This window comes from Talpa europaea (assembly GCF_964194135.1).
Source record: "Talpa europaea genome assembly, chromosome: 8".
In the NCBI taxonomy this organism is placed as follows: domain Eukaryota; kingdom Metazoa; phylum Chordata; class Mammalia; order Eulipotyphla; family Talpidae; genus Talpa; species Talpa europaea.
This window is the reverse complement of record NC_140075.1, coordinates 53,325,711-53,350,821: the sequence shown is the minus strand read 5'-3', so window position 1 is coordinate 53,350,821 and position 25,111 is coordinate 53,325,711. Positions and strand designations below refer to the sequence as shown.

The 25,111-nt window shown below is 39.2% G+C and overlaps 1 protein-coding gene across 3 annotated transcripts in view; it reads right to left on the bottom strand.

Annotated features, from left to right (window-relative positions):
• Positions 1–22,364, bottom strand: part of MAP2K5 (mitogen-activated protein kinase kinase 5) — a gene marked incomplete at both ends in the record, with an annotated part of 240,785 nt that extends 218,421 nt beyond the window's left edge. For all 3 annotated transcript variants that reach the window (XM_084240847.1, XM_084240848.1, XM_084240849.1), the window contains 3 exons: positions 5,134–5,201; positions 15,965–16,013; positions 22,230–22,364. In XM_084240847.1, the coding sequence (XP_084096973.1) occupies positions 5,134–5,201; positions 15,965–16,013; positions 22,230–22,364 (252 nt within the window). The remainder of the gene's footprint in view (positions 1–5,133; positions 5,202–15,964; positions 16,014–22,229) is intronic.
• Positions 22,365–25,111: the final 2,747 nt, after the last annotated feature.

The following is a 25,111-nucleotide window of genomic DNA, read 5'->3' as shown; positions in this document are numbered from 1 at the left end:
TGCCGCCCGCTGCTCCCCTCAGCAGTGTGCTTTGGTCCTTCTGCCTGCTCTGCTCCCCGCTCTGGCTCTGGTGAATTCTCTCACCCTCCCGTACTTCTGACTGTACCCAGTGCATGTATAAACAAAAACAAACAAACAAATAAATGAATAAATAAATAAAACATGCCTCTATTAAAAAAAATTAAAAAAAAAAAAATCTCCAGGAGTCAAGAAATTAGGTGTCAAAAGACCTGGGTCCGAGTGTAGGCCTCCCCATTCATTAACAATGTGACCTCCAGCCAAATCTGATTTCACTGGACTTCAGTCTCCTTATCTGTAAAATCAAATAGTTGGATAAAACGTTCTCTTCCAACTCTACTTGAGTAACTGTATGATTTTAGAGGCAATCTCCAAATTATGCATACTGGGACAAAGCTAATCATACCCCAATTTACAAGGTGCTACAGAGGTCAAAAAGTATTTTCTCCCATGGGACCCAACGTCTAAGAAGGTACACTATGGTCAAGTGCACCAAAGGGAATACTTACACTCCACTAAAACACAAGGTCTCTGCCATAATGGGAAGCATTACAGTTAAAATTCATGCCATACTCCTCTGGAAATGTGGAAAAATGATATAAAGAGAGAGCACGGACACGCCATTCATGCAAGTTTCTCAGTATTGAGAGAGCCAAGTATAATAAATGCTTTATTAGACATTTTGATTGAGCAGAAACAAATATGAATCCATTTACAAAAGCAATATGTACTGCTGAGTTTCTTAATGAAAAGTCACCCAAAAGCAGAGACTAACATTAATATAACCCCTTTCTATAACTGAGTCTCAATGATAGATAAAGCTTATGATCAATCAATAAACAAAATCCAGCAGTGTCTGTTGATGCTGTAAGGAAATGAAGTCAGTCCTACCAGTCAACAAGTACAAAAAGACTGAAGGAAAAAAGCAGCAAACTATATTCAATCTTTTTAGAAAATGAAAGGAAAATAAGAACAACAACAAAATTCAAACTACATTAGCAGAATTTTTAACAGAGTCCTTTAAATTATTAGCAATGATCAGGTAGTTTTCAGAATATGTACAGTGGGTGTATTTTTTTTTCTAATAAAACATTTCAAATTCTAATTAAAAAAATACTTTATGGAGAAATTAAAAAGATACAATAGTGTCAGAGGAAAAGCCATGATCCCAGAAGTGGAATATTCTAACAACATAACTTACAAGAAACTACGCTATAAAAACAGATTGTTGATTAACACAAACTCATAACAAAACGCAGAGCTATCACAATGGTGCTGTAATAACACTTGGCTGCTGAATTCTCTCAATACATTAAATATCTCCTTGGAGACCAAATTACTTTACATTTTCTTAAAAGACAATTTATTATAGCTTTGTTTTCTTCTCATTATCTCTTAAAAATATATCTAATGAAGAAAAGAATACAACTTCTAAATAACTTACATAAAATGGTACTAATGTCTGACAACAGACTTTGGTTTAATATGTTGGTTATTATTTAACAGCACACAACAACCTATTGTCATGACAAATCCTCACCACAATGCGATATTCCATGTGTCACATGTATCAAAAACCACTGTATGCCATTATTATGGTACACATAAAATTAACAGCCTAAGGCTGTAAGCAATTTAAATAATTGATAAGTTTTCAATTAAAAAGGCAACATTTTCAGGTCTAATACAAAAATCTATTTAAATTACTGATAAAAACTTAAGCTTCTGTTGGCCCACAGCCAGAAAAAATGCTTGCATCCAAGGGGAAAAAAACTAATTCTGTAAGTTTCAGCTCAGATCACTGCAAATTATTTTTTTTAATATTATGCAGAGATCCAGGATATTTATTTAATCTTTGTAACCAATGGGAAAAAAAGACAAAGTTGTTATGGGAAAAGTGTGTCTAGTTTTGTTTCCCCATATAAATTTAGAGACATACTAAGGTAACCACAAATTTATTGAATTCCACATGAAAAAAGCAGCTGTTTCTTTTCAGTAAACATGTGGTTATCTGTAATATATCCCCTATACCATTACCCAAATTCTAGAACCAAAATTTTTCAGTGCCAAATTGAACCTGAAAAATAAAGACCAATGCAGGTTTTTAATAATAGCTCAACAACTGAGGACTATCAAACAATATCTATTGTGAGATTAAGTTCAAATGGTTCTCTTTATGGCAAAATCAGAACCCAAAGGAATTTTCAACCATAAGAACCAAAACAAATCAAAATGATAGCCAATCTTGTTTGTGTTTTTTGAAAAGAAATTACCCTGTTTTTTACTTTTTAAATGTGTGTAAACAAATAACATGTAATGGTAGAGGCGACTGCCACAGATAAGAGGAAAAGGAAATCCACTGAGGTTTTAACAACTTAAAACTTATCTTTCTCAGGAATATTTTCATTTTCATTTTCAAATACCTTGCTCAAACACTCAGAATGAGAAGAGTGGAGATCTACTTTAAGTTAAAATTCTTTGGGGGCCTCAGTTTCCCATCCTTTAATAATTGTTAATGTGAATTAATGAACACAATACAGGAACCACTGCCAATTTAAAAAAAAAAAAAAGTTTTCACCATCCATAGCAAATTAATAAAAACAAGAGTAATGTAGTACATTTTACATAAAAATAAATTTACTCACTTTAATAGCCATCCTTCCTTTTGGAATATGACTGCCCACTGTTTTAATCTTTAAATGACCCCCAGTATTTTTCTTTAATAAAATAGAAGTTTCCCTGCTATCTGAAAGTAGAACATTCTTATTTGGTATGGGTTGGTAGGTTATTTATTGGTCTGGGAATATTTAAAGATTTTTCCATGTAAATTAATGGTAACAGTGTTCCTAGACCCCCCCCAAAAAATAACCTAACAAGTCATAACAAGCAGAAATCTTCTTCCTATGAGTACCAGGAGAAATCTATAATGGTTAACAGTAATCATTTTTATTAGTTTCTTTACTTTATTAATGTTTTTACATTTGACACAATTAAAATTTACCATGACTATGTCATTCCCTCAATCTAAATAGGAAAATTGATGAATTCATGAAAGTTAAATATTTGGGGATGATGTCTTTCTACACTGAAAAGTGGTTCTCAAGAAGTCTAAGAAACTTTTAAGAACAATTATAATTCCCTATAATACACACACAGATATTTCATTTGAGAAAATGAGCATTAGTCATAAGGAATATGTTATATAGAGAAAAATCATTAAAATTTAATAGTGGTGAAGACCCAGTACTAATATACTAATGTGCAAAGAGGTGGGTAGGAGAAAAATGATGTAAAACAGCAAAGGAGCATGGGCTTTGGCATAAAGAGAAGCTGAACTTAAATCCCACATTCACATTCATTCTAGCTTGTAGTCCTTGTGTATGTCTCTTAAACATAGCTTCCTCATCTAAAAAAAAAAAAGGGGATGACAACGTCCACCTCACCAAGTAATTACTGAAATCAAAGAAAATTGACTACCTTAGGCATCTGATAGCGGACACTTAGAAACAGCAATCATTATTATTATCACTATGCTCATATGTAGTAACATTTCTCAAAAAGCACAATTTGTGAGAGCTTCCCAAAAGCACAATATTAAAACACATCTCTGAATGTGGTTACATCAGAGACATAATGAAATTGTACCAATGTCAGTTCCCTGCAATGGACATAGTTGAAAAAACTAGAACCCATCTGTGTATGTGTTTTCTAAAAATAAGCATGTCACATTCTCTGGAGAGTTAGCCAATCTATCAATACCATGCTAGGCCTTTCAGCAGACAACCCTACTCTGCCTTTCAAGGTACTGATGAGCCCTGCTCTAAATTCTCACTGCACAAAGACTCAAATAAGTTAATGGGAAGTCAATGGGAAATTGACTTTTCCTACTCTGCGCTGGTCTGAATGCAACGCTCTGTTAATCATGCCATCCTTTTTGTTCTCTTTCCTTCTACCCTAAATTAAAGTATTGGCGGACACCCATACAGATATTTTACAGTTTTCATTACAATGAAACAATACCCTGGTTGAAGATGAAGTCTATCAAAAACCTACTGCCTAACTGTTAGCTAAGATTAGTCTCAAAAAAAAGCAAAGGCACTGATTCCATCATTTCTCCATAATATCACTTTGCATTTGTATAGAACGTCCAACTTTTCAAAGGGCTTTCACATCTATTATCCCATTTGATCATTACAATGACCCTGTGCAGTAGAAAGGACAAGTATTATTATCCTCGATTGACAGATGAGGCAACTATAGCACAGAAAGGTTAAGTGATTTGCCTAAGGGCACGAAGCAGAAGGAGAGTAGTGGTCTCCCCACTTCTAGTCCAAAGCTCCTTCCACCAGACCACTAGGGAAGGATTTGTAAACAAATTGCAAACTCAAAAATAAATAAATAAAAAGAGAAGAAGTACAAATCAAGACTCCGGGAAACAATGTCTCTTCATTATAGTTGAATTTTTCGAGCTTAGTACTATTAAGTTTTAGAAATATACCCTTTTCTCTTGTTTATCTACTTCAGTCCTGAGACAAACATTAATGCAAATGTTCACTGAATTTGAAACACAAAAGAAAAATCATTTCAGGATATATTCAAATGATTTTGATTCAGTAAGTAACCCTGTAGTTCATTTTGGGGAGGGGGAGAGAGATGGTTAGTGCATAAAATAACTGAGAGTACATCTTTAAATCGTGTATCCATATTAAGCCTGCAGCTACATTATAACTATAATCTGTCTGGAAGGGTGAAAGAGATCTCCAGTTGAAAGTAGATTTTGAAAAATTTTTTAGAGCCCAGGGGTTCATTTTTAATGAGCCGTTACTTTAAGTACTGCATAAAAAATACAGGAAATTGATAGTCCATTTAGTCTGCACCATACCTAATGCAAAAGTCATTAAGATGCATTATTCTTAATGTTCATGATATGATCAGTAACTGTCTTTTAAAAAGAATGGCCTTAACTTTCACGTGAGGAAATCTTTGAAAACCTTATATTATATAGAAAAATGTGATAGCAACTATGACTTACTTACATATCTTCACTAGAACAAGGAACAGCAGCTTCTATTCCATTAACACTTAAAAAATAGTCCTCATTTATAAGGTACTTACATATGACAGCATTGCCTTCATTTCTTCATCACTTCTCACTGTAATTCTATCACCATCTTCATCTTCATCTGTTTAAAAAGTAACAAAAAATGATAAGATTTGCATTTTTTAATTGCAAAAACCATGTCCGGAGGGAACACAAATCAACTGATTTTTAAACTTGATATCCAAATCCTTAACACCGTATTTTTGAGGATTTTGAGGTTACTGGTTTGTCTGCTGCTGTTGTTGTAAGAATCTCAACAAATTAGAACTGAAAATTTTAAGAACAGCTGAAAATTAAAATCCTATAGCTGTCATTTGTAGTGTATCTAGGTTAAACCAAGTATAGCTGGAGAATGACTGAACAGGCTTGGTTTGGAGAACTTTAAAAACCTAAGAGAGGTCAGTCTTTTTCTACTATCAGAACTTTTTTCCTGTTCTACTCAGTACCCTATGCTTCTATTTCTCCATTCTTCTTTCCCAAGCAATTTATCATGTCGCAATAGCATGATAGAAATGGCTAGCATTTATTGAACACACCTACACACAAGGCACAGTGATTTGTGCTTCATTATCAGTACCTCCTTAAAAACTTCACAACAATCCTATGATGAGGACAGTGATGATTACTATCAGTCCCTTTTTACAGAAGAACCAAAAGCCAAGGGTAAGGTTAACATGCAAAGCAATTCTGGTACGCATATCCCCATATCCCACTCTAACAGCTCTTTCTCTTTCTGAACAGTTTCATTTGTATTGGGTTCTACTCTCTGACTATAGTAAGCTTCAAATGACAATTCATGCTATTTGAAATAACATAAGTCTTGAAACTAGAGAATAAGAAGACTTTACAAAATACATATCCAAAATGGTTATTTGAATAAGTGTATTATAAAAGCAGTGTAAAACAATATACATATTTCAATGTTGCTTCTCTAATTCAAAATAGTTTTGAAATATGTCTTCAAAAACTGTTTTATGAATCTGAAGACAGACCATGTGGAAACATCAAATCTCATTTTAACCCAAGGTAGAATTGCTCACATAATCACTCACCCACACTGTCAGGTAGGACTCCGAATGATTTTTGGCTATTCCTAAGAATTCACTTAGCTAATCCATCCTTCTCAAAGATAAAGATCTATCAACAGGAGAATAGCCTATGTGGTGGATTTAAACAAGCAGTTGAAAGGAAAATGCCAAAAACATTTTGAGAATGACAGACAACACAGCTGAAAGAAGTGCACAGCCTCCTAGGGCACAACAGACTGGGCAGGCTCTCTCTCCTTTAGCTGCCTCAGTTCTGGTGTAGAGATATCTGCACTCCAATGTTCATTGCATCATTATTTACAGCAGTCAAGATATCAAAACAGTCAGTGTTTATCAAAAGACGAAAAGCTTTGATGTGATATATGTGCACAATGAAATATTATTCAACCACAAAAAAGAAAGCCACTTGTGTGACAACTTTAATAAACTTGAGACATTACTCTAAGTGAAGTAAGATAAATATTATATGATATAACTTACATGTGAAATTTAAAAAGTAAAACTCAGAGAGAAATAGAGAATAATGGTTTCCATGGTTAGGAGGTGGGTGAAATGAGGAGATATTTTTCAAAGAGTACAAACTTTCAGTTACAACATGAGCAAGTTTTGGGGTCTAGTGTGTATACTAGTGTACACACATCTGGTGTACAGAATGATGATTATAGTTAATAATACTGTATAATATACTGGGTAGTTGCTAAGAGAATAGGCCTTAAATGTTCTTATCACAAAAAAGAAAATGGTAATTATGTGATTGGCTAAAGATGTTAATGCTATCGGGGAGCTCTTTTTCCAAGATATTATTGTATCAAACAAAGACAATATAAACCTTTAACATCATTACATGTCAATTATATCTCAATAAAGCTGGGGAAAAACAAAAAGATAAGGACAATGAATTGACAGATATGAATAAAGGGCAAAAAAGTGGAAGTACATACAAAGTAATTTAGTATGAAAATAAAATATTTTTCTGAATAAAAAGCTGGTCATAGATATCGAGCAAAAAGACTGGCTTTTGCTTACTAAACTGGATTGGCAATAAAAAGTACTCTAATGGGAATTGTAAAAACTTGTTAAAAAGGGCACAAATAGTTTCAAAGGTATAAAATGTTGGTGAAGAATGCTAGAAAGTAGTGGTACTAAGTACAAAGAAGTAGGAAAAAATAATCTGAACTCTTTTTGTCTTATACATGGAGGTTCTTTGCCATCTGACCAAGAAAGCATTACTGGCTATGACCAAGAAGGGGGCGGGGGAGGTGCAGCGATAAATCTGATACACTGGTTCACAATGAGAATTCCAGGCTTCTCTAGTTGCCTGAAGCATAGTAATATGATTTTCCAGCACATTAGGGAAGCAAAAGTAGAACCAGAAAGTCTATGTACTGACTGGATTTTGTTAATGTCACTTAAAATGGAGGAAAAAATCCTAGCAAGATACCAAATAGAGTGCAGCAGATGGTAAACAAATATTATGAAGCAATCTTCACAAAATCTGCAGTGTGTCACAAATATACAAAATGGGAGAGTTTGGGAAAAGAGAATCATAACAGGCCATATGTTGTTAGCGATTTTATTTGAGGCAACATGCAATCCAAAAGAGAAACCAAGAGGAGGAACATAAAGGCCCAATAGAGGAGGAGAGGCAGCCTCAGGTAAGGGGCGGTCAGAATGGCAAGCACAGTGCCTACTGAGTAAACAGCAGACAAACAGCAGATGCCGGGGAGCTCTCAAACAGCACCCAGTGCAGGAGGGGCTCAAAAGGGCTGTTGAGAGAAACAATCTAGCTTCTACAAAGTGCGACAGAAAGTTAAGGCAATATATTACATGTCATTTGTCACATTCCTTCAGTGCCAGGTGAGAGTCAATTAGAACTACTCAAAGGCATTTTTCTGAAGCAAGAGGAAAGAAATGAAAACATAATTGTAGAGGTTAGAAAAACACTGAGAGGAAACTACCAGAAAAGTTGTCAAGTTTAGAGCCCTTCTCAGCTGTGTAATCTGATGATCTGAAGAGAACCAGAGGCCACATTTCTATGGCCAAGTCCTCATATCCAAGAGTTTTAGTTTCATGTCCTGATTCCTGTTTCATTTTTCTCTTTCTTTCTCTTACCAACAGAAAAGGAAGCATTGACTATATTGTAGGCAACGTTCTAAGAACTGGGTATCATAACAGTGGAAAGAGAAAAACCCTTGCCTTCATGAAGGTTACATTCTAGCTGAGAGAAACTGAAGGATGAGGGATGAAGAAGTCAAAGATATTTGAGCACAGTATTCCAGGTAGAGAGAAAAGCTAATGCTAAGGCCCCAAGGCAGAAGAATACCTGGCATTTCCCAGAGACTGAAAGAAAGTCAGAGTAGCTGGAACAGAATGAAAGGAGAAGAAAAACCTGAGTTCAGAGTAATAATGATGGTGCACAGATGGGAGCAGACCAAAAAAAAAAGCATGATCTTTCAGGGAATTTTAAGGACTTGATTTTTACCCCTGAGTGAGATGTTACCCATTGGAGAGTTTTGTGGCCTCACTTAATTTCTAAAAGGTTCATTGTGCTGTGCCCTCACTTTGGAGAAGAAAATATGTAGAGGCAAAAGCAGAAAAAGAGAGATGGGTTAGGCAACCACTCTCCTAGTCCAGGTGAGAGACAACAGTGACCTAAACCAAGCTGAGGTTCTCAGCAGTCACCGCATGCTGGCTATATTTTAAAGAAAGCATCAAAGGATTTGCTGACAGATGTGATAAAGGTTTATCCTTCTTTCTTTATTCCTTCAGCCATCCATGTATTCCAGATATATATAATCTGGTATCTTCACACTTGCCAGACATGTGTCTGTTATGTTCCAGGTACTATATGAGGGTTTCTAGGGATTCAAAAAATGAGCAGTATTATCTACTGCTCCCAAGGTACAACTTGCCTGGTGCTCTGGTAAATAAATTAAACCTAATTCTCATGCAAAATAACAAGACTATAGCAAACTGTTCCTAAAAGACTAAAAAGGATTTATAACTTTTGCATCAATGATTATTTTGAACCAAACATTTACCAAATTAAGCTCTCTTCAATCATCTCAAATTCTAGGATATACAATTAACTGTTACATACTAAATAAATTTTACACTCACTATAGTTCTATTGTGAATTACAATTTTTAATTTACCTAGTTTTATTATAAGTGACCATTTATTTTTTACATATAGTCTAGTTTTTTACCATATATTTTATGATTTAGACTTTTCTCCAAAGCAAAAAGGGGTTTCTACCCAACTATTCTCTCTCTCTTTTTTTTTTAAAGATTTATTTATACAAGAACCGGGGTAGAGGCCAGATGTGCAGGAGGGTGAGAGGATTCACCAGAGAGAGAGAGGGGAACAGAATAGGCAGAAGGACAGAAAGCACTGCTGAGGGCAGCAGCGGGCATGACAGGAGAGGTCTGCCGCGCCATGTGGGACCCTTGCCTGCCAGCCAGGATCCAACAGGCACTGCAGAGGCTGTGGCCAGCCTCACAGCACTGCATTCAACCGCCTGCACCACCAGGGGTGGCCCCCAACTATTCTTAATGAGATTGTCTTTAATATTTGAACATAAGGGTATTTCCTACAGGTGTAACTCAAGTTATCAGCTGTATTTGTTTGCTATACTCTAAAAACTTACAACTTATGAAATTGTAATCTTGCTTTAAATGGTCATATTATGCCAAATATAAAATGAAATATGACGTACTGGTTTAAAATTTCCACCCAAAATATTCTTCTAGAAATTCATAAAACAGAAAATAATTCTATTCAATGAGAAGTGAGTACAAAATAGTCATGATTGGGACAGATATAAACTGTTTATCCTATAAACGTATTTTTTGAACCAAAACTCAGACATATGTGAAGTGACAAGTGTGAAGATACCTATGAGGGCTACAGACCAGAATATGGGAAGCCAGAATATCATGGAAAGGTAAAGCCACATCATGGTATTTATTCATGTAAATTAGCATCTGTCTATATAGACTTAACATGTATCTTTCAAGTCATCAGAAAGATTTTACTGTACAGCAACAGCAGTCCAAAAGTCATTTTACAGCAGTAACTTATCTAGAGAAGATCTAGGTAGTGGGATGCGTATCAGATATGCAAGAAACTCATTAGTGGGCACAGTTGATTTCTATTACCTCATGTGTTGGTGTACTCATTAATCTGTTAATGAAACTGTGAAAATCAGCAGGGGTCTTTGGGCCTATATGAATGTCAAGCTCCTACAGCATATGCAGGGTCCTCACATGCAAACATACAAGATTTTTATGGTTATATGATATAGCTTTATCTCAGAAGTGTTCTCACATGTGGGAAAAGATACATTATTCAATAACTAGTGTGGAGTCAATTGTCTTCTGCTTGAAAAATAAAGTTGAGTTCCCATCTGACCCTTTGCCAACATAAACTGTAGATGGTACAAGAATTTTTAAAAAATCTTACCTTTGTGGGCCTCCCTGGTGTTGCAGGGGTTAAGTCTCAGCACTATCAAGCTGTCACCAGCCAGGGGGCTAACCCACATGGCACAGCAGACCTCTCTTGTTTGGCCTGCTATTGCCCTCAGCAGTGTATTTCAGTAGATCTGCCTGTTCTGTTCCCTACTGTGTCTCTGGTGAATTTTCTCACATACACATACCCCTGCCCCCACAACTCTGGCCTATACCCTGGCTCTTGTTTGCATAAATAAATATATCTTCTAAAAAAAAAAATCTTACCTTTGTAATAAAAATGCATGCTATTTTACAAAAAGAAGAAAATCCACACTGATACACATAAGAAAGTGCAATTTATATACAAACCAACTGTGTATATGTTTGCTTAAAACAAAGAAAAAAGAATATGCATCAATGCTTTTTTAATATCCTGGAATGTGGAAGATCTTTATAAGTAAGATATACATCCAGAAATCACAAAGGAAAACATAAATCTGACCATGTAAAAGCTTTTAATTTCTCCATAGAAAAGAGGGAAAGAAAAAAGGCCAAAGAAGCTGAAATGAAAGCAATAAACAAATGATCAAGAAAGAACAAGGGCCTCCCTGGTGGCGCAAGGGGTTAAGTCTCAGCACTATGAAGCTATCAGCAACCACTACAGCAATCCCGGGCCTGGGAGCTGACCAACATGGTGCAGCAGACCGCAGACCTCTCCTGACTCACCCACTGCTCCCCTCAGCAGTGTATTTCAGTAGATCTGCCTGCTCTGCTCCCCACTCTGTCTGTGGTGAATCCTCTCATCCCCCACACCTTTGGCCTGCACTCCAGTTCTTGTAATAAATAGATGAAATAAATCTTTAAAAACAAAAGAAAAAGACAATCTGTGAGAATAGCAAAGGTAATACTTCACAGAAATTAAATATGAATGACCAAAATACAAATGAAAAGATGCTCAAGCTCATTTATAACTGAAGAAATACAAAATAGAACAATAAAACAATAACTCTTTTCACCTAATACCCAGAGTGGGTGAGGACTGACAGAAGTGGGCATTCTCAAATATTATGGGTGGGAGCGTAAGATAACACTTGCACTAACAAGTTAAATAAGTTATTGCCATAAAATTAAGTAAACTATAGTTATGTAACACGGTGGTTCCCAGGAAAGGGGGGGGGGGGGGTTCCAGGTTCCCTGCCCCACCCAAATGGAGGATGGAGCTGAGCAGGAAGAGAAGAGGCTTCAGAGGAGATTGAGGAAGGAAGGAAGCAGGATGGAGCCAGAAGGAGAGCTGGAGGAGGCGCTTGGAGCCTAGAGACACGTGAAGAAACTGCGCTTGTCTTTTGGTCATGGACTGGGTGACCAGATGTGGGTGAGACCTGTGGGGAGGTGACAATGGCAGCTTTTATCTTGATTTTGATTTTGTTCTTTTCCTTCCGGGCTTGTCTGGTTGTTTCTGACCCTTTTCTGTGGGTCCCCACTGGAAGGTGCTTTAGACTTGCGGCAGGCTTTGGGGCCTTGCTCTGGGCCGATCCCACATGGATGGACTTTTACCCATGAGGGGACGGGTAACTTTGGGTGCTTCATTTAGAAACTAGACTCTTTGACTTTCCTATATTGTTTCCTAGTTTTATCAAAGTTCCTTCCCATTAAAGTATCATATGTTTTGTGTTGATGTGGCAGATGGCAGAACCCATTTAGAATAGGCAGGTTTGCAGGGTTTGGGCAGCCCCTCTCCCTGTCCTGTAACGGTTATCCAAAAGAACGAAGCAAATCTGCGCAGAGTGATGTTGGAAAGAGGTCCAGTATTTCTATAATAATTCAGAAGAAACTATTAACAGCAAAATTTCTGGAAGAATATGTAAGAAAGTATAAATTAGGGTAAAGGGAACTTTCATTTTTATGCTGATTGAATTTTTTAAAGGATCATCTGTATCTTATAAAAAAAATCCAACACAATACTGAAAAATATTTACGTTTGTGCCCTAGTCATAAGGAAGAAAGAACAAAAGGTGATAAGAAGAAAGTTTTAGGAGCATCCATTGAAGAGGTGAATTCAGCATAATGGTCCTTCCTCCCCTCATCTACTTCTAACTCTCCAGGGAAACCCCATCCATAGGGTCAGAATCAGAAAGAATATAGCAGCCACAGCAAATCTTCTTACCCCTAGATGTGGGTCCGAGGTGAGTGTGGGAATTTGAATCTAGAGCCTGAATTGTCTATTTTTTGCCTTGACAAGAGCACAAATAATCCCAAAAAACCCAAATTACTTAGTTTTTGGTCACATACATTTTATAATTTCCATCTGAATATGAACACATTTAACATTCCATTTTATTCAGTAAGGGGGCGCCAACAAGGCACAAAGTTAATTAAGAAGAGAGCAAGAATTAAATAAAGCAGGGTCCCTGTCACCAAGTCATTCCAAATCTAGTTAGAGAGGTAAGCACGCATACAGCCAACCACAAGGCAGGCCCAATGGGTTACCGGCTCCAGTAAATGTGCACAGAGCGATTAACCACATCTGGGCGATCAAGGGCTTCATCACTAAAGCAATGTATTTCTCAGAACTGAAGAATCTGTAAGATTATCTAAACTTTCCCCTCTTTTCCACTTACTAAACTCTTTTTCTCCACATTTATGTAAAACAGGTAAATTTCATAGTACCCTTTCTCTTATTGCTTAATTCATATCACTAATATGACACCATCTCTTTTGTGTCAGAAATCAGTTAATTTTTGGTATACTTTTCAGTATTAAATGTATTATAAATATACCTTTAATTGAACTTATATTTATTCAAGAGTTGTTCTATCATATCCATAAACCACTAAAATAACTCAAAAATTTCAGAAATTAGCTTCCAAATTACATCTTTGCAACTATCTCTCATACACAGATTCTACTTATCAGCGCAGATCTTCAGTTCATAAAATAAAGTTCGTAATATTTTGTTTTGTTTTGTTTTGTTCTCACCTAATAATGGTCCAGACACAAATGGTACAGAGCTAGCTGCTGCGCCTTTGCAGTTGAGGTTGGAAGAGAAAGAGCTCCAAGAACTTAAATGTAAAAGTGTAAGTGTTTTGGTTTTTTGTTAGTGTTATGAATAGTTTTCAGCATTAAGTATATCATCATAAATATTTATTTGATCAACATTTTACTTATTCAAAAGTTGTTTCATCACATCCATAAGCCCGTTAGCCCATATAATCAGATAAGCCATACCTAATGGCACACTTCACAAGCCTCTCTCAACATATTTGGTTAGAAAGAGCCAAAGTTTTACAATAAAAAGAAACTGTTTGAATTCATGCTCCACCATTTCCTAGCTGATCACTTTTGGCAAATGTTTCATATCTCTGAGCCTCAGTCTGCTTACAGGTGTAATTTTTCCCGTCACTAGTAACAATCTAGTTATTATCAATGTACAGAACTGGCCACCAATAAAGGATAGCTAAAATAATTAAAGTTACTGTTATGAACCCTAACTCTGGATGCCAGTAGGCACAGGTACACAGAGCACCTTCTGGAGACCCAGAAAGCAAGAAGTAGAAAGTACAACATGAGCTTCTTTTTCTGCCACATTTAAGAACAATTGCAATACAAGCTTTCAAGAATTATGACCACTCTCAGAACAAGTCTCATGACTGAGAATATGCGGATGCTCTGGTGTCTGCTTCAGAAATTCTACTTTGTCACATATTAGTTGTAAGACTTTCAACAAGTTGCTTAGAGAAGTTATCCTTTCCTCAACTAAAATGAAGCTAATAATGGCCCTTGAAAATACTTCATGGGGATCTTATGATGGTTAAACTCAATGAGATAACCCATGGAATGCTCTTAGCACAGCATCTGGCAATAGCAAGTGCTCCAATTCTCTAACAGACTGTCCATGAACTTCCGGCACCCCAAGGAGTTACCACAAAGGGTCTGAATACAGCCTGGTCCATTAACATGCATTTCAAACATATGTACTATTCTTCAGTGGTCATATAGAGTCCAATATAAAATTCAATTATTTTAAAAGTTTAACTTAAGATAGCTTTGATAGCTTTAAAAACATGTAATGATTGTTGAACAATATTTAAACAGTAGAGAAATATATAAAATTTAAACTGTTCATTCAGCCTCCTCTTCCCCCATTCCAGCCCCAAGTCCATTTTCAGGCAAAACCACTGTAGGGAACACTCTTTTGATTCTTGCCTCTCAACAGATACGTAAAGTTGGGGGGGAGGAGGGATTAAATATTTTACAGAACGGAATCAGACATACATATTGTTTATTCAACATAGACGGTGGATATCTTTCTTAACTCACTCTTTTTAGGCACTGCTTACTGCTTCAGACTATGGGGAAATAATTTATTAATCCGTGATTCTAGGCATTTAGTTTACCTCTAATTTCTTGCTGTTAAAAATAATTCCACAGTAAGTACCTTATCTGTGGGTCATTCAACACATGTGCAGGTATTTCTGTTGGACAGCTTCCTAAAAGTGGAACTGCTGAATCAAAGCTTTGCATATTTTACATTTTGCTAAGTACTGCCAAATTGTCCTACAGCAAGAAAAGTAAATAAAAGAGAGAACACTGTACTCTCTGTCATTAATCATCTTCTTAAAAAACAAGATAAAAAGGTATATTACTGTGTGGAGAAAACACACATTTTGTACATTGAAAAGTGGACTTCATCTTCAAGCGATGGGACCAAACCAGTATTAAATCCCTACTTGAATCACAGAGTCCCTGTGCTAAGGACTAAAGTCATCTAAACATTTCTCAGACCCTGACCTCTCCTGCACTGACCTGGTTTATGTCAAAACCTGTTTTCTAGTACACCCTGTCCCCATCCCCAAGCCAACTCATTTGGGGGAAGGGAGAAGAAGGATTCCAGATCCAAAGTGTTGCTGGCATCATCTAGCAGCTGTGACAACCCCCTAGAAAAAAGAATTATTCCAGCCAATGTTCACTTAAAAGCTCTACTCTGTTGCTGTTTTAAAGCAGCAACGGATTAAAATCTCTTAATCAATAATCATTGGCCTACAGGTAGTTTACACCTTTCATTTTGTCCTATAATATTATTACAGTGAGGAGCAAGAGCAGATAAAGGTCATGTTGGTAATTAAAGCTATATTATAGAAATATGTACACCCAAGATATGATTAAATAAGAAAATATTACTCGGTTTAGTATCATCATTAAATTTGCATTAATTTATAAATATTTAAATGTGCCATATGATGATCATAAATAATCTGTTTTTGTCAGTTTCTAAAGTAATGCAACCCATAAACCCTTTGAAAAATTACTGCAGAAAGAAATAGTCAAGTAAGTATACAAGCCAGACTTACATTCAAATGCTGTGGTTGTTGCTTCAGGCAGAACCTGGCCTATCACATCCTAAACAAAGAAAGAATAAAGAAACACAATTAGCCATCTTCTTTATTGCTAACATGTGGCAAATCTTAGAGGAAATATGAGAACCTGGAAAAGATTTTTGAAATGTTGGTATAAACTATAAAGACATTAGCTCATAATCATACTTAGCCCAGCGATGTAAATCCAGAATTTAAATCTCTTAACTCCTGGGGTGGGGAGAGTGGAGGGGGATGTAATATTTACAATTCTTTTCTACTCCATATTAAAAACAAAATTTTTCATTCTCGACTCAAGAGTATATCTAAATACACTACTGTGTATTTATTAAAAAAAAAAAAAAAAACCACCGAGGTCTCCCCAGTGGCGCCGCGGTTGAGCGCTGGGTTGCGAAGCTGCCCGCAGCCTCTGCAGCGCCAGTTCGATCCCCGGCTGCTCCCCGGCCACATGAGGAGGGTCCCACATGGCGCGCGGACCTCTCCTGCCGCCTGCTGCTCCCCTCAGCAGTGCACTTCGGTCCTTCTGCCTGCTCTGCTCCCCGCTCTGGCTCTGGTGAATTCTCTCACCCTCTGGCGCTTCTGACTGTACCCAGTGCTTGTATAAATAAATAAATAAATAAAATCTTTAAAAAAAAACAAAACTACCTTCTATGGGAGACTGTGGAATGTATTATAGTAGAAAGACTGAGGGGAGGTTTGGGAGTCAGACTAGCTTGGATGTGAATCTCAGCTCTGTGATCAGTAGCTGTGTAACTGGGAACAAATTCCTTAACCTCTCTTAAGTCTCAGTTCCAGTACCCCCAATATGAGTCTAATAATATTTAGAGAGGTAGAGATAATGTAAAAATTAAACAATGTAATAAACATAAACTAACCTAGCATACTGCATACCTTCAACAAATGTAGTTTCTGGTATGTAGTCTTGTCATGCACTCATGTTGGAAGAGTTCAAAACCCAAGTTTTCCCTAAAATTATATAAATCATTAATGCTACCTTTAACACAAACAAGTCTTATCAATGTATAGATTCAAATAACTGACAAGCATTTAATGATACCGAAATAAAATTAATCTAGCCTACAAAAAATACCTACAGTGTGTATATAATCTGATATCAATGTTTAAGTGACCTACAAAGTTGACAACACTTGAAAATTAGTCTACAGAGACAGCTTAAAGAGGTACAGGGCACCTTTGAGAAACAGTTCCGGGAAAGGTGGCCCTCCACGGTGTCCAGTCCAATCCAAATCCAATCTCGGGGCACTCTGCCACAATGTCGCTCCTAGGCTGTGCCAAAATTGGCACCAGGCAGCAGGCTGACAAAGGCGCCTGCAGTATTCCTCAGCAGGGAGCCCACAGCCCTTCCAAGCAGGGCACTTAGCAGAGTGGCGGCTGCAACTTCCTTCTAAAGGCAGTTCTTTAGAAGCTTTTGCTGCAGTGGCAATTTGCATAATAGCCTTGTCTCTACAGTTTTGTTTTTCTGTTTTTTAGTTTTTTCCTTCAAAAATAAATCTGTGCATAAAAATTTGATCAAAGGGAACTTTCTTAGGCAGGCCTTATTCATTACAGCCAAAGGAAATTATTTTCTCTTTCTGATGCTAGTCTTATTAAATGAAATATCAACTTTTTGTGGAAGTACCTGTAGAAGATTTTAGTGTTAAAAAATTTCTTTCTACACAGTTTTAGGTTGAAAGTATTTATTGACAGGCAATGAAAACTGTAGCAGGACTATGGAATAAACTATGCAGGCACCTAGTGTAACATCTGAAACCATGGACTAGAGCTAGGACTGGACCTTGGTTCTGCCACTGAATGACTGAATCCCTCTGTGCCTTAGTTTCCTTCTGTGTAAAATGAGAAGATAATTGTACCTACCATATAGCACTAAATGAGTTCAGATTTGTAAAGTGTTTAAAAGAGTGTCTAGCACAGTAAATATTATATTATCTGTTAAATGAAAGAAGTCACTGATAACTGAAACAATATAAAGCTTATCTCATAAAGAAACCTTAAATTTCAGCACCTGACAATTGATGCAGAATGGTCATTTGTTCATTTATTTTGACCTTTCACAGCATTTATTGAGGACCTTTTTTAAGCCAGTGTTGGATTTTTTAAAAATGAGAAAGCCCTCCACTCCCCAACCCTCCAAATCTAGGTTCTCAGAGGTTACTTCCAGATTCCCAATCTTGAGAGGTGCACTCTACAGTATTAGCAACCAATTTAGGATCCTTCCTATTTATGCATAACAGACTCCATCAAACAGCAAATTTCTAATAACTAGCTGGAAGCCCTGCTGGGCAGCAATGGCATCCTTTGCCCATCAACATAAACATGGAGTCAACAAACATTATATTCAATGTGGGGAAAACGAGGAAGAAAAAAACAAACTTACTTGAGAGAATTATGAGAATAATGTGAACACAACCAACCACCTTGTTGTGGGACTACCATGATGACAAATAGGTAAAATGTTTGAAAATGAATCAATATCTCCTGGTCATTTCTGAGCAGGGTACATTTAATGATTTTAGGCCTGCTTTCCAGTTATATTTTAAGTGATATATTTCAGAATGACCTGTCTTATTCTCAACATAACGTTTTACCTAACCTAAAGGTTTCAAGAGAAAACTTAAGTTTACATATCTTGATGGTGATCACTTCTCAGACCTTATCCTTCCTTTCCATAAATCAAATATCTGAGAGATCAAAAATATAATTGACCATCTGCAACATTCCAGAAGCATAAAGATGTCAAAGTCATAGATTTAGAGAAGAAAAAGATTTAGGAAAATAATAATCTGGTCACAGAGATAAAGACAAACCTAAAAGACTAATAGATACAGAGCACTTACAGTGTGATGAGCCAAAAAAAAAAAGACATGGCCTAATAGTGTTTGTTAACTCAGGAGGCAAGAAAAATCACAAACTCAGTAGAGACAAAAATTTCATAGATGAGGAGAAATCAGAGCTGACTCTTGGGACACAGGATTCAAAGACCAGGAGCAAAAGGAAAATATTCTCTCCTACCACTTACTTATTGAGATCTTCTGCACAATTTTCCCCAAACTGGAAAGGAGAAGCAAGAAAACGGAAAAAAGAGATAACCCAATTGTTTCTGCCCTTGAGAGCCAATTAGGCCTACTTCACATTGCAGCCAATTCCTGACTATTTAGATGAAGGACACAGACACAGAGAGGTCAAGTGAGTTGCCCAGAGTCTCCCAGGTATTTGATGAAGCTGTGCCTGGAGCCCTCAACTACTAAGTCTGATCCAAACCCTCTTAGTTACAGCTGACTCTGACTATGAACTGCTCTGGCTTCTGTGTCAGTCTGCCAATACCTAGCTGTGTGGATTTGGCATTTCCATTCCCTAAGGTCCATGTCTCCTCACTTGAAAACTGAGGAGAGAGGAGAGTTATATTAGAGGAAGAGGATGCTTAAATTTTAAGGGTCCAAGCTGGAAATGCTGATGTATCTGCTGGGGTGTTGCCCATTTTTTGATGAAAAGATGAGGTGGACTGAAGAAGAAATTGCAAGAGTCCTCCAGGATCTAAGCTTGCAGTTTGTAGAACTTCCTACAAAGAGCAACAGGAAAGGATGGTAGCTTTCCTGACAAAACCTGCCCCCCCCCACCCCAGGCCTACCTTAGCACGCAGGTATGAGGACACACAGTACGCTGAGGTCTAGATCAGTGGGGTGGTTTGTAACTTTTAAGCCAGTCACCCTTTTGAGCGAAGGTATAGCTGAGAGGTGCTTAACATGGATAGAGCACTTACTACCAGACAGGCTGTTCTGGTGCTTTACCTGTATCAATTCTAGTAGTTCTCAGAACTCCATGAGGTAGGCACTGTATTTTGTTCCTTTCCTCCCAATACTACCTCCTTCCCCACCCCACCCCACTCCGCCTTTTTTTTTTTTTTTCCAGATAGAGAAACTGAGACACAGAAGATGCACATGTGAGTCTGGTAGGGCTTGCAATTTGAACACAGGCAGTCTGGCTCCAGAGTCTGTTTTTAAACATTGTACCATTTTACTTAAAATAATACCCTCTGCTGTCTCAAACTGTTAAGGTGAAAACTCATGTCTTTCTCATCATAGAAACGATGTCACTTAATTTCACAAATCTCTGAGGCAGGTACCATTATCCCTAATTTCCAAGTAAGGAAACTGAGGTTCAGAAAGGAAGAGAGACCTGCCTGGTTAGTAGGAGAGTTTGCAACTAATCGCAAATTTTTTGATTCAAAACTTAATACACTGTCTGCAACACCGTAATTGTCTGCATTCCCTTTTTTTTTTTAATATTTATTTATTTTTATACAAGATTTGGGGTACAGGCCAGAGATGCACGGGAGGGTGAGAGGATTCACCAGAGACAGATTGGGGAATAGAACAGGCAGACTGAGGAAATACACTGCTGAGAGGAGCAGCGGGTGAGACAGGAGAGGTCTGTCCCGCCATGTGGGTTTCTCACTGGCCGGCCCGGAATCAAACTTGTGCTGCAGTGGCTGCGGATTGCTTCATAGGTTGCGTCTTAACCCCTGCACCACCAGGGAGGCCCTGCCTGCATTCTCTTTTAAGCCTCCTCCTTCACTAGAAAAATATTTTGGGACCCTGAAATATTTTTCTGGAGCACCAGAAAAAGAGGGAAACAAAGATGTGCATCTCCTCCAGAAGTTTATCATCTAGTGAAGGAGACAGACATATGAAAAAACCTTCGTGCTTTGCTGGGACAAAGTTGTGGGGACAAGGAGGATTGGTCTACAACCAAGATTAACCTGGAGGGAATGGGGAGCTGGGCTCTGAAAGACAGGTGGGAGTTGATCAGCTGAAAAACAGAAGAGGGGAGATTACCAAGGTACTTGGGAAAACTCAAAGTAATTCCATCTAGCTGGAGCATAGGATGCTCACAGGGGTGTGGTGAGAGATGAAACTGGTACCAAGCAGGCACGCACCAATCAAGATGTGCCCAAGGGACCATGCTAAGGCGTATGGGCCTTATCACAAAAGGAAATCTATGTGCATAAGAGTATGTGGAGAACTCCAGATGCAAAGGAAGGATGACATTTGGCATATAAGACTGGAGGCTGCTGGCTCACTCCAATCTCTGCAGTCCTGGCTCAGACGCCTGAAAATGCATATTGGCCTATGTGGTCAGTAACATCCAGAACTCAAAATGAAGGTACAGGAATCAAATTTTGATTAAGTCACCAAATCCAATAAAAAAAAAAATCACATCACAGGTCTTCCTCCTCTCAAGATCCTCCAATTGCCCCAATTTATCTTACAGGTAAGCTCTGGTACTCTCAAAGGTCTTCTTGGTATATCAGTTCTGCCTTTAATACCTGGTATTGAAGATATGATATGGGCACAATGCACTTTGCCCACCTCAAAAGTATGCTCAAAAATGAAACATGTCACCACAGCACGTGAAAAAAGAACTTAGAAAAGTGAGGAAATCTGAGTTGTGGTACCGACTCTCCCAACTCAAGAGCAGTTTCACCTTACTGCTCCTCAGGAACGCTGACAAAAGACAGGGGCTCAGCAGGCCACCTCCAGTGTTACACCCTGTTCTCACGTTCCATGATTTTATTTGAAATATATTCTCAGTATCCTGGAAGTAAGAATACATCACTGAGTCTAATGTGCACAACCTCCCTATTTTAGGCTGCTTTTGTACTCTGTGTAGATGGCATTTTTTTCCTTTCTTAGTGGCACATAAAATCATACCTTAAAACTAATGACACCTTAGGTTTGCTAAACGTAATTTAAAGTTACCTTGTTTTCCTTCCCCTCTGGTCACCAAGTTCAGGGAACTCAGTAGAAAGATATGCCTGGAATTTGGCTAGAGACAATTCTCAAAACACTCTGTGGGCAGGTGGGATGGTCTGGAGAGAGGTGAGGGGAAAGGGAACACTCTCTTCTAGACTTGGGGGCAGCTTAGGTTGCCCCTGTATGTGTCCTGGTCCAGGCAGTGAGCTCTGAGAGGCAGTTCAATCCCATCCATTTCTATTGCCCCAGCCCTGCACATTTGCCAGTTTCCAGTTCATGCAAATTAATCGATACTTGAAGTTAAAGCAGTGAAAGCACCCCCTACCGCCCACCCCCTACCCCAGGTCAGTAAAGGCCAGTGCAACTAGCTTAGGCCACCAGGGTAAGATTAAGAGGTCTACTTCAGGCGCCGACTGCCCCCACAAATCCCTGCGCACCCCTCGCAGGCATCTGGACAGATTCCCACTCACCAGCACATCCCTGAAGAGTAACTGCGGCCCGGAGTGCACCGTCCAGTCCACCGCGCCACTATTTGGAATCTTGATGCGAATCACCAGCACCTGGTTCTCCATGGCATGGAAGGGGCCAAGGGTCAGCCACAGCATTACAGGTTAAAGGGGCTCACATCCTGAAGGAAGGGGGTACCCACTGGCCCCTGGTTAAGAGAGGGCTCCAAGAGGACAGACAGTGAGAGGAGAGAGGGGTGATCAGGAAGGGGCCCCTTAGGCACCTGGCCAGGTCCAGGCTGTAGGGGGTGGTGAGATGCCCCCCTGTGAGCGCGGGATGGGCAAGGAACAGGGGCCAGCGGGAACTAGCGGAGGTCGGAAGGTTCTGGAGTTGCAAAGGAGGGCAAAACGGGGTCGTGAAGCTCTGTGGCTTCTGTGCGGGTGTGAGGAGCCGGCGGAGCCACGACCCCTCCTAGGGAGACACAGTGGCAGGTGTCCACTCCTTAGGGCACCAGCGGAGGGTCCCTGACTCGGGAAGACTCAGTCCAGGGCTGTTAGGCAGGAACCGCGGGGCCGCCGAAGCGCACTAAAGCCGAGGGGGCCCGCGCCGCTGGGACAGGGGGCAAGGGGCAGGGGGCAGGGGGCAGGGGGCAGGTCCTCCGCCCCCGGCGGAACCAGAGGGCGCGGCGCACGCGGACTCAGCCCCGGTGGCCCGAGGCCGCGCGTTCAGGCGGCGGCAGCGGCTGGGGAAGGAGGAGGAGGAGGAGGAAGGGGGCGGCGAGGGAACTGTTACTCCGGAACCAAAACTCGCGGCGCCGGAACCCGGGGAGCCGGAGAGCCGGACCCGCCTCCCGTGGCGCCATGTTGGAAGAGGGCAGCCCCCGCCGGCGTCCGAGGAGCGAGCGCGGCGCCCTGGCCCGCGGGAGGGTGACCGGCTCGTCCCGCACCCCCGTCCGCCGGACCCTGCTTGTGGAGAGACCGCCCGCGGCAGCCGAGGGACAGTCCTTTACTTTTCTGGCCCTCGTTAAAGGCTGTGAGGTGAAAACATTTGACAGACAAGGAGGGAACTGAACTGGGGCTGGAGTGCACCAAGAGCCAATTGCCCGCTTAGAATTGCAGATTTTACCAAGCCTCGGAAAGGCAGCTCCTATCTTCTTTGTCAGGCCGAGGACCCAAATATCCGTGGGGGGTTGTGCATGATATCATGAGCAAGGCGAGAAATACTTGCTCTTTTGTTTTCCTTATTCCAAGTTGTAGATCCACAGGATCATGATTTTTCTCCCAAGTTAGCAAAGCGTAAGTTTTTCAGGTTTGTGGTTTTTCTTTTTGTTTTTTAAATCCATGATTGCCCTGAAATAGCAAATACCCCTCTTCAAAAGCGAAACGCAAGAAATTCAGTGAAAAGTTTAACAGCCTGGGATTACTGCAGCAGTGACATCAACTTCTCTTACTCAACCATTACAAAAATATCTGGTCTACTCCATAAATTTTCAACTTGATAACAATGTTTACGCACATGGTGATGTCACAGGCAGTAACGGTCACCCTTGGTCACTTTTAAATGCCTCGTTAACCTTAGATTTTAAAGTGCATAATCTTGTTGATCTATGTGCCCATACAGAAGTTTATTTACAAATTGCAACGTGTAGCTTTGCCCTTTATCGCTATATACCGAAGGTGCACAATATCACTATTTATGGGGGCTGGATTTCGTATACAATCAGTGGAGGAGGAGTGTCCCTTTCCCCTCCAAAAGGCTACTTGTAGTTGATTAATACAAGAAAAGAAAATAAATGTTGGTTAGCTTCAGCATAATGCCAAAAAAATTTTTTTTACATATTTTATCTCTCCCTGAGTTTCTATTTAATTTGAGGGACCATTGTAGGAGGTAATATATCTCTTTTCGGTTATTGTAAGTTAATAGCTTAGGTAGAAATTCACTTAGATCCTCCAGGTAGTCCAGAAATTGTCCCTTTCCACCTGCACTTCAGTCCTGTGAAAAATTAACCATATGTCCAAGGCCCCCCTAAACTTTTTTTTAAAGATTATTTATTTATTTATTTATTTATTTATTTATTTATTTATTTATACAAGCACTGGGTACAGTCAGAAGTGAGGGAGGGTGAGAGAATTCACCAGAGCCAGAGCGGGGAGCAGAGCAGGCAGAAGGACCGAAGGACACTGCTGAGGGGAGCAGCGGACGGCAGGAGAGGTCTGCGCGCCATGTGGGACCCTTGACCAGCGGGCGGGGATTGAACCGGCGCTGCAGAGGCTGCAGGCAGCTTTGCAGCCCAGCGCTCAACTGCTGCGCCACCGGGGAGGCCCCCCCCCCAAACTTTTTATTGAAAATTCATTTCCTATTATTTGAGAAAATAGGCCACAAAGCTAGAATTTTCCTATGAACCTATACTTTGTTAAAACATTTTTTTTTACTTGCTGTATGTACTATGGGGAAAATCAACTCAATTGTGTTTCAATTCTTTTGGATATATTCCCAGAAGTGGAATTGCTGGATCATATGGATATTTTATTTTTAACTTTTTGAATAAATGCCATATTGTTTTCCACCGTGGTTACCCCATTTTATGTTCCCACCAAAAGTTACCAAGCATTCCAGGTTCTCCACATCTTCAACAATGGTTGATATTTTCTGTATTTTGATAGTAGTCATCCTATTGGGTGGCTATTGGGTGTACAGGGATGTTGTGGTTTTAGTTTGCATTTCCCTAGTGATTAGTGACATATGCTTTTCAGTCATTTGTATATCTTCTTTAACAAATTGTCTATGCAAGTCCTTTGCCCTTTTTATAATTGGGTTATTTATCTCTTTGTTGTTGTAAAGTGATTTCTTTATGAGGGAAATTACACTTTACTTTTTGCCTTGTTCTCAATATTCAATACCCCAG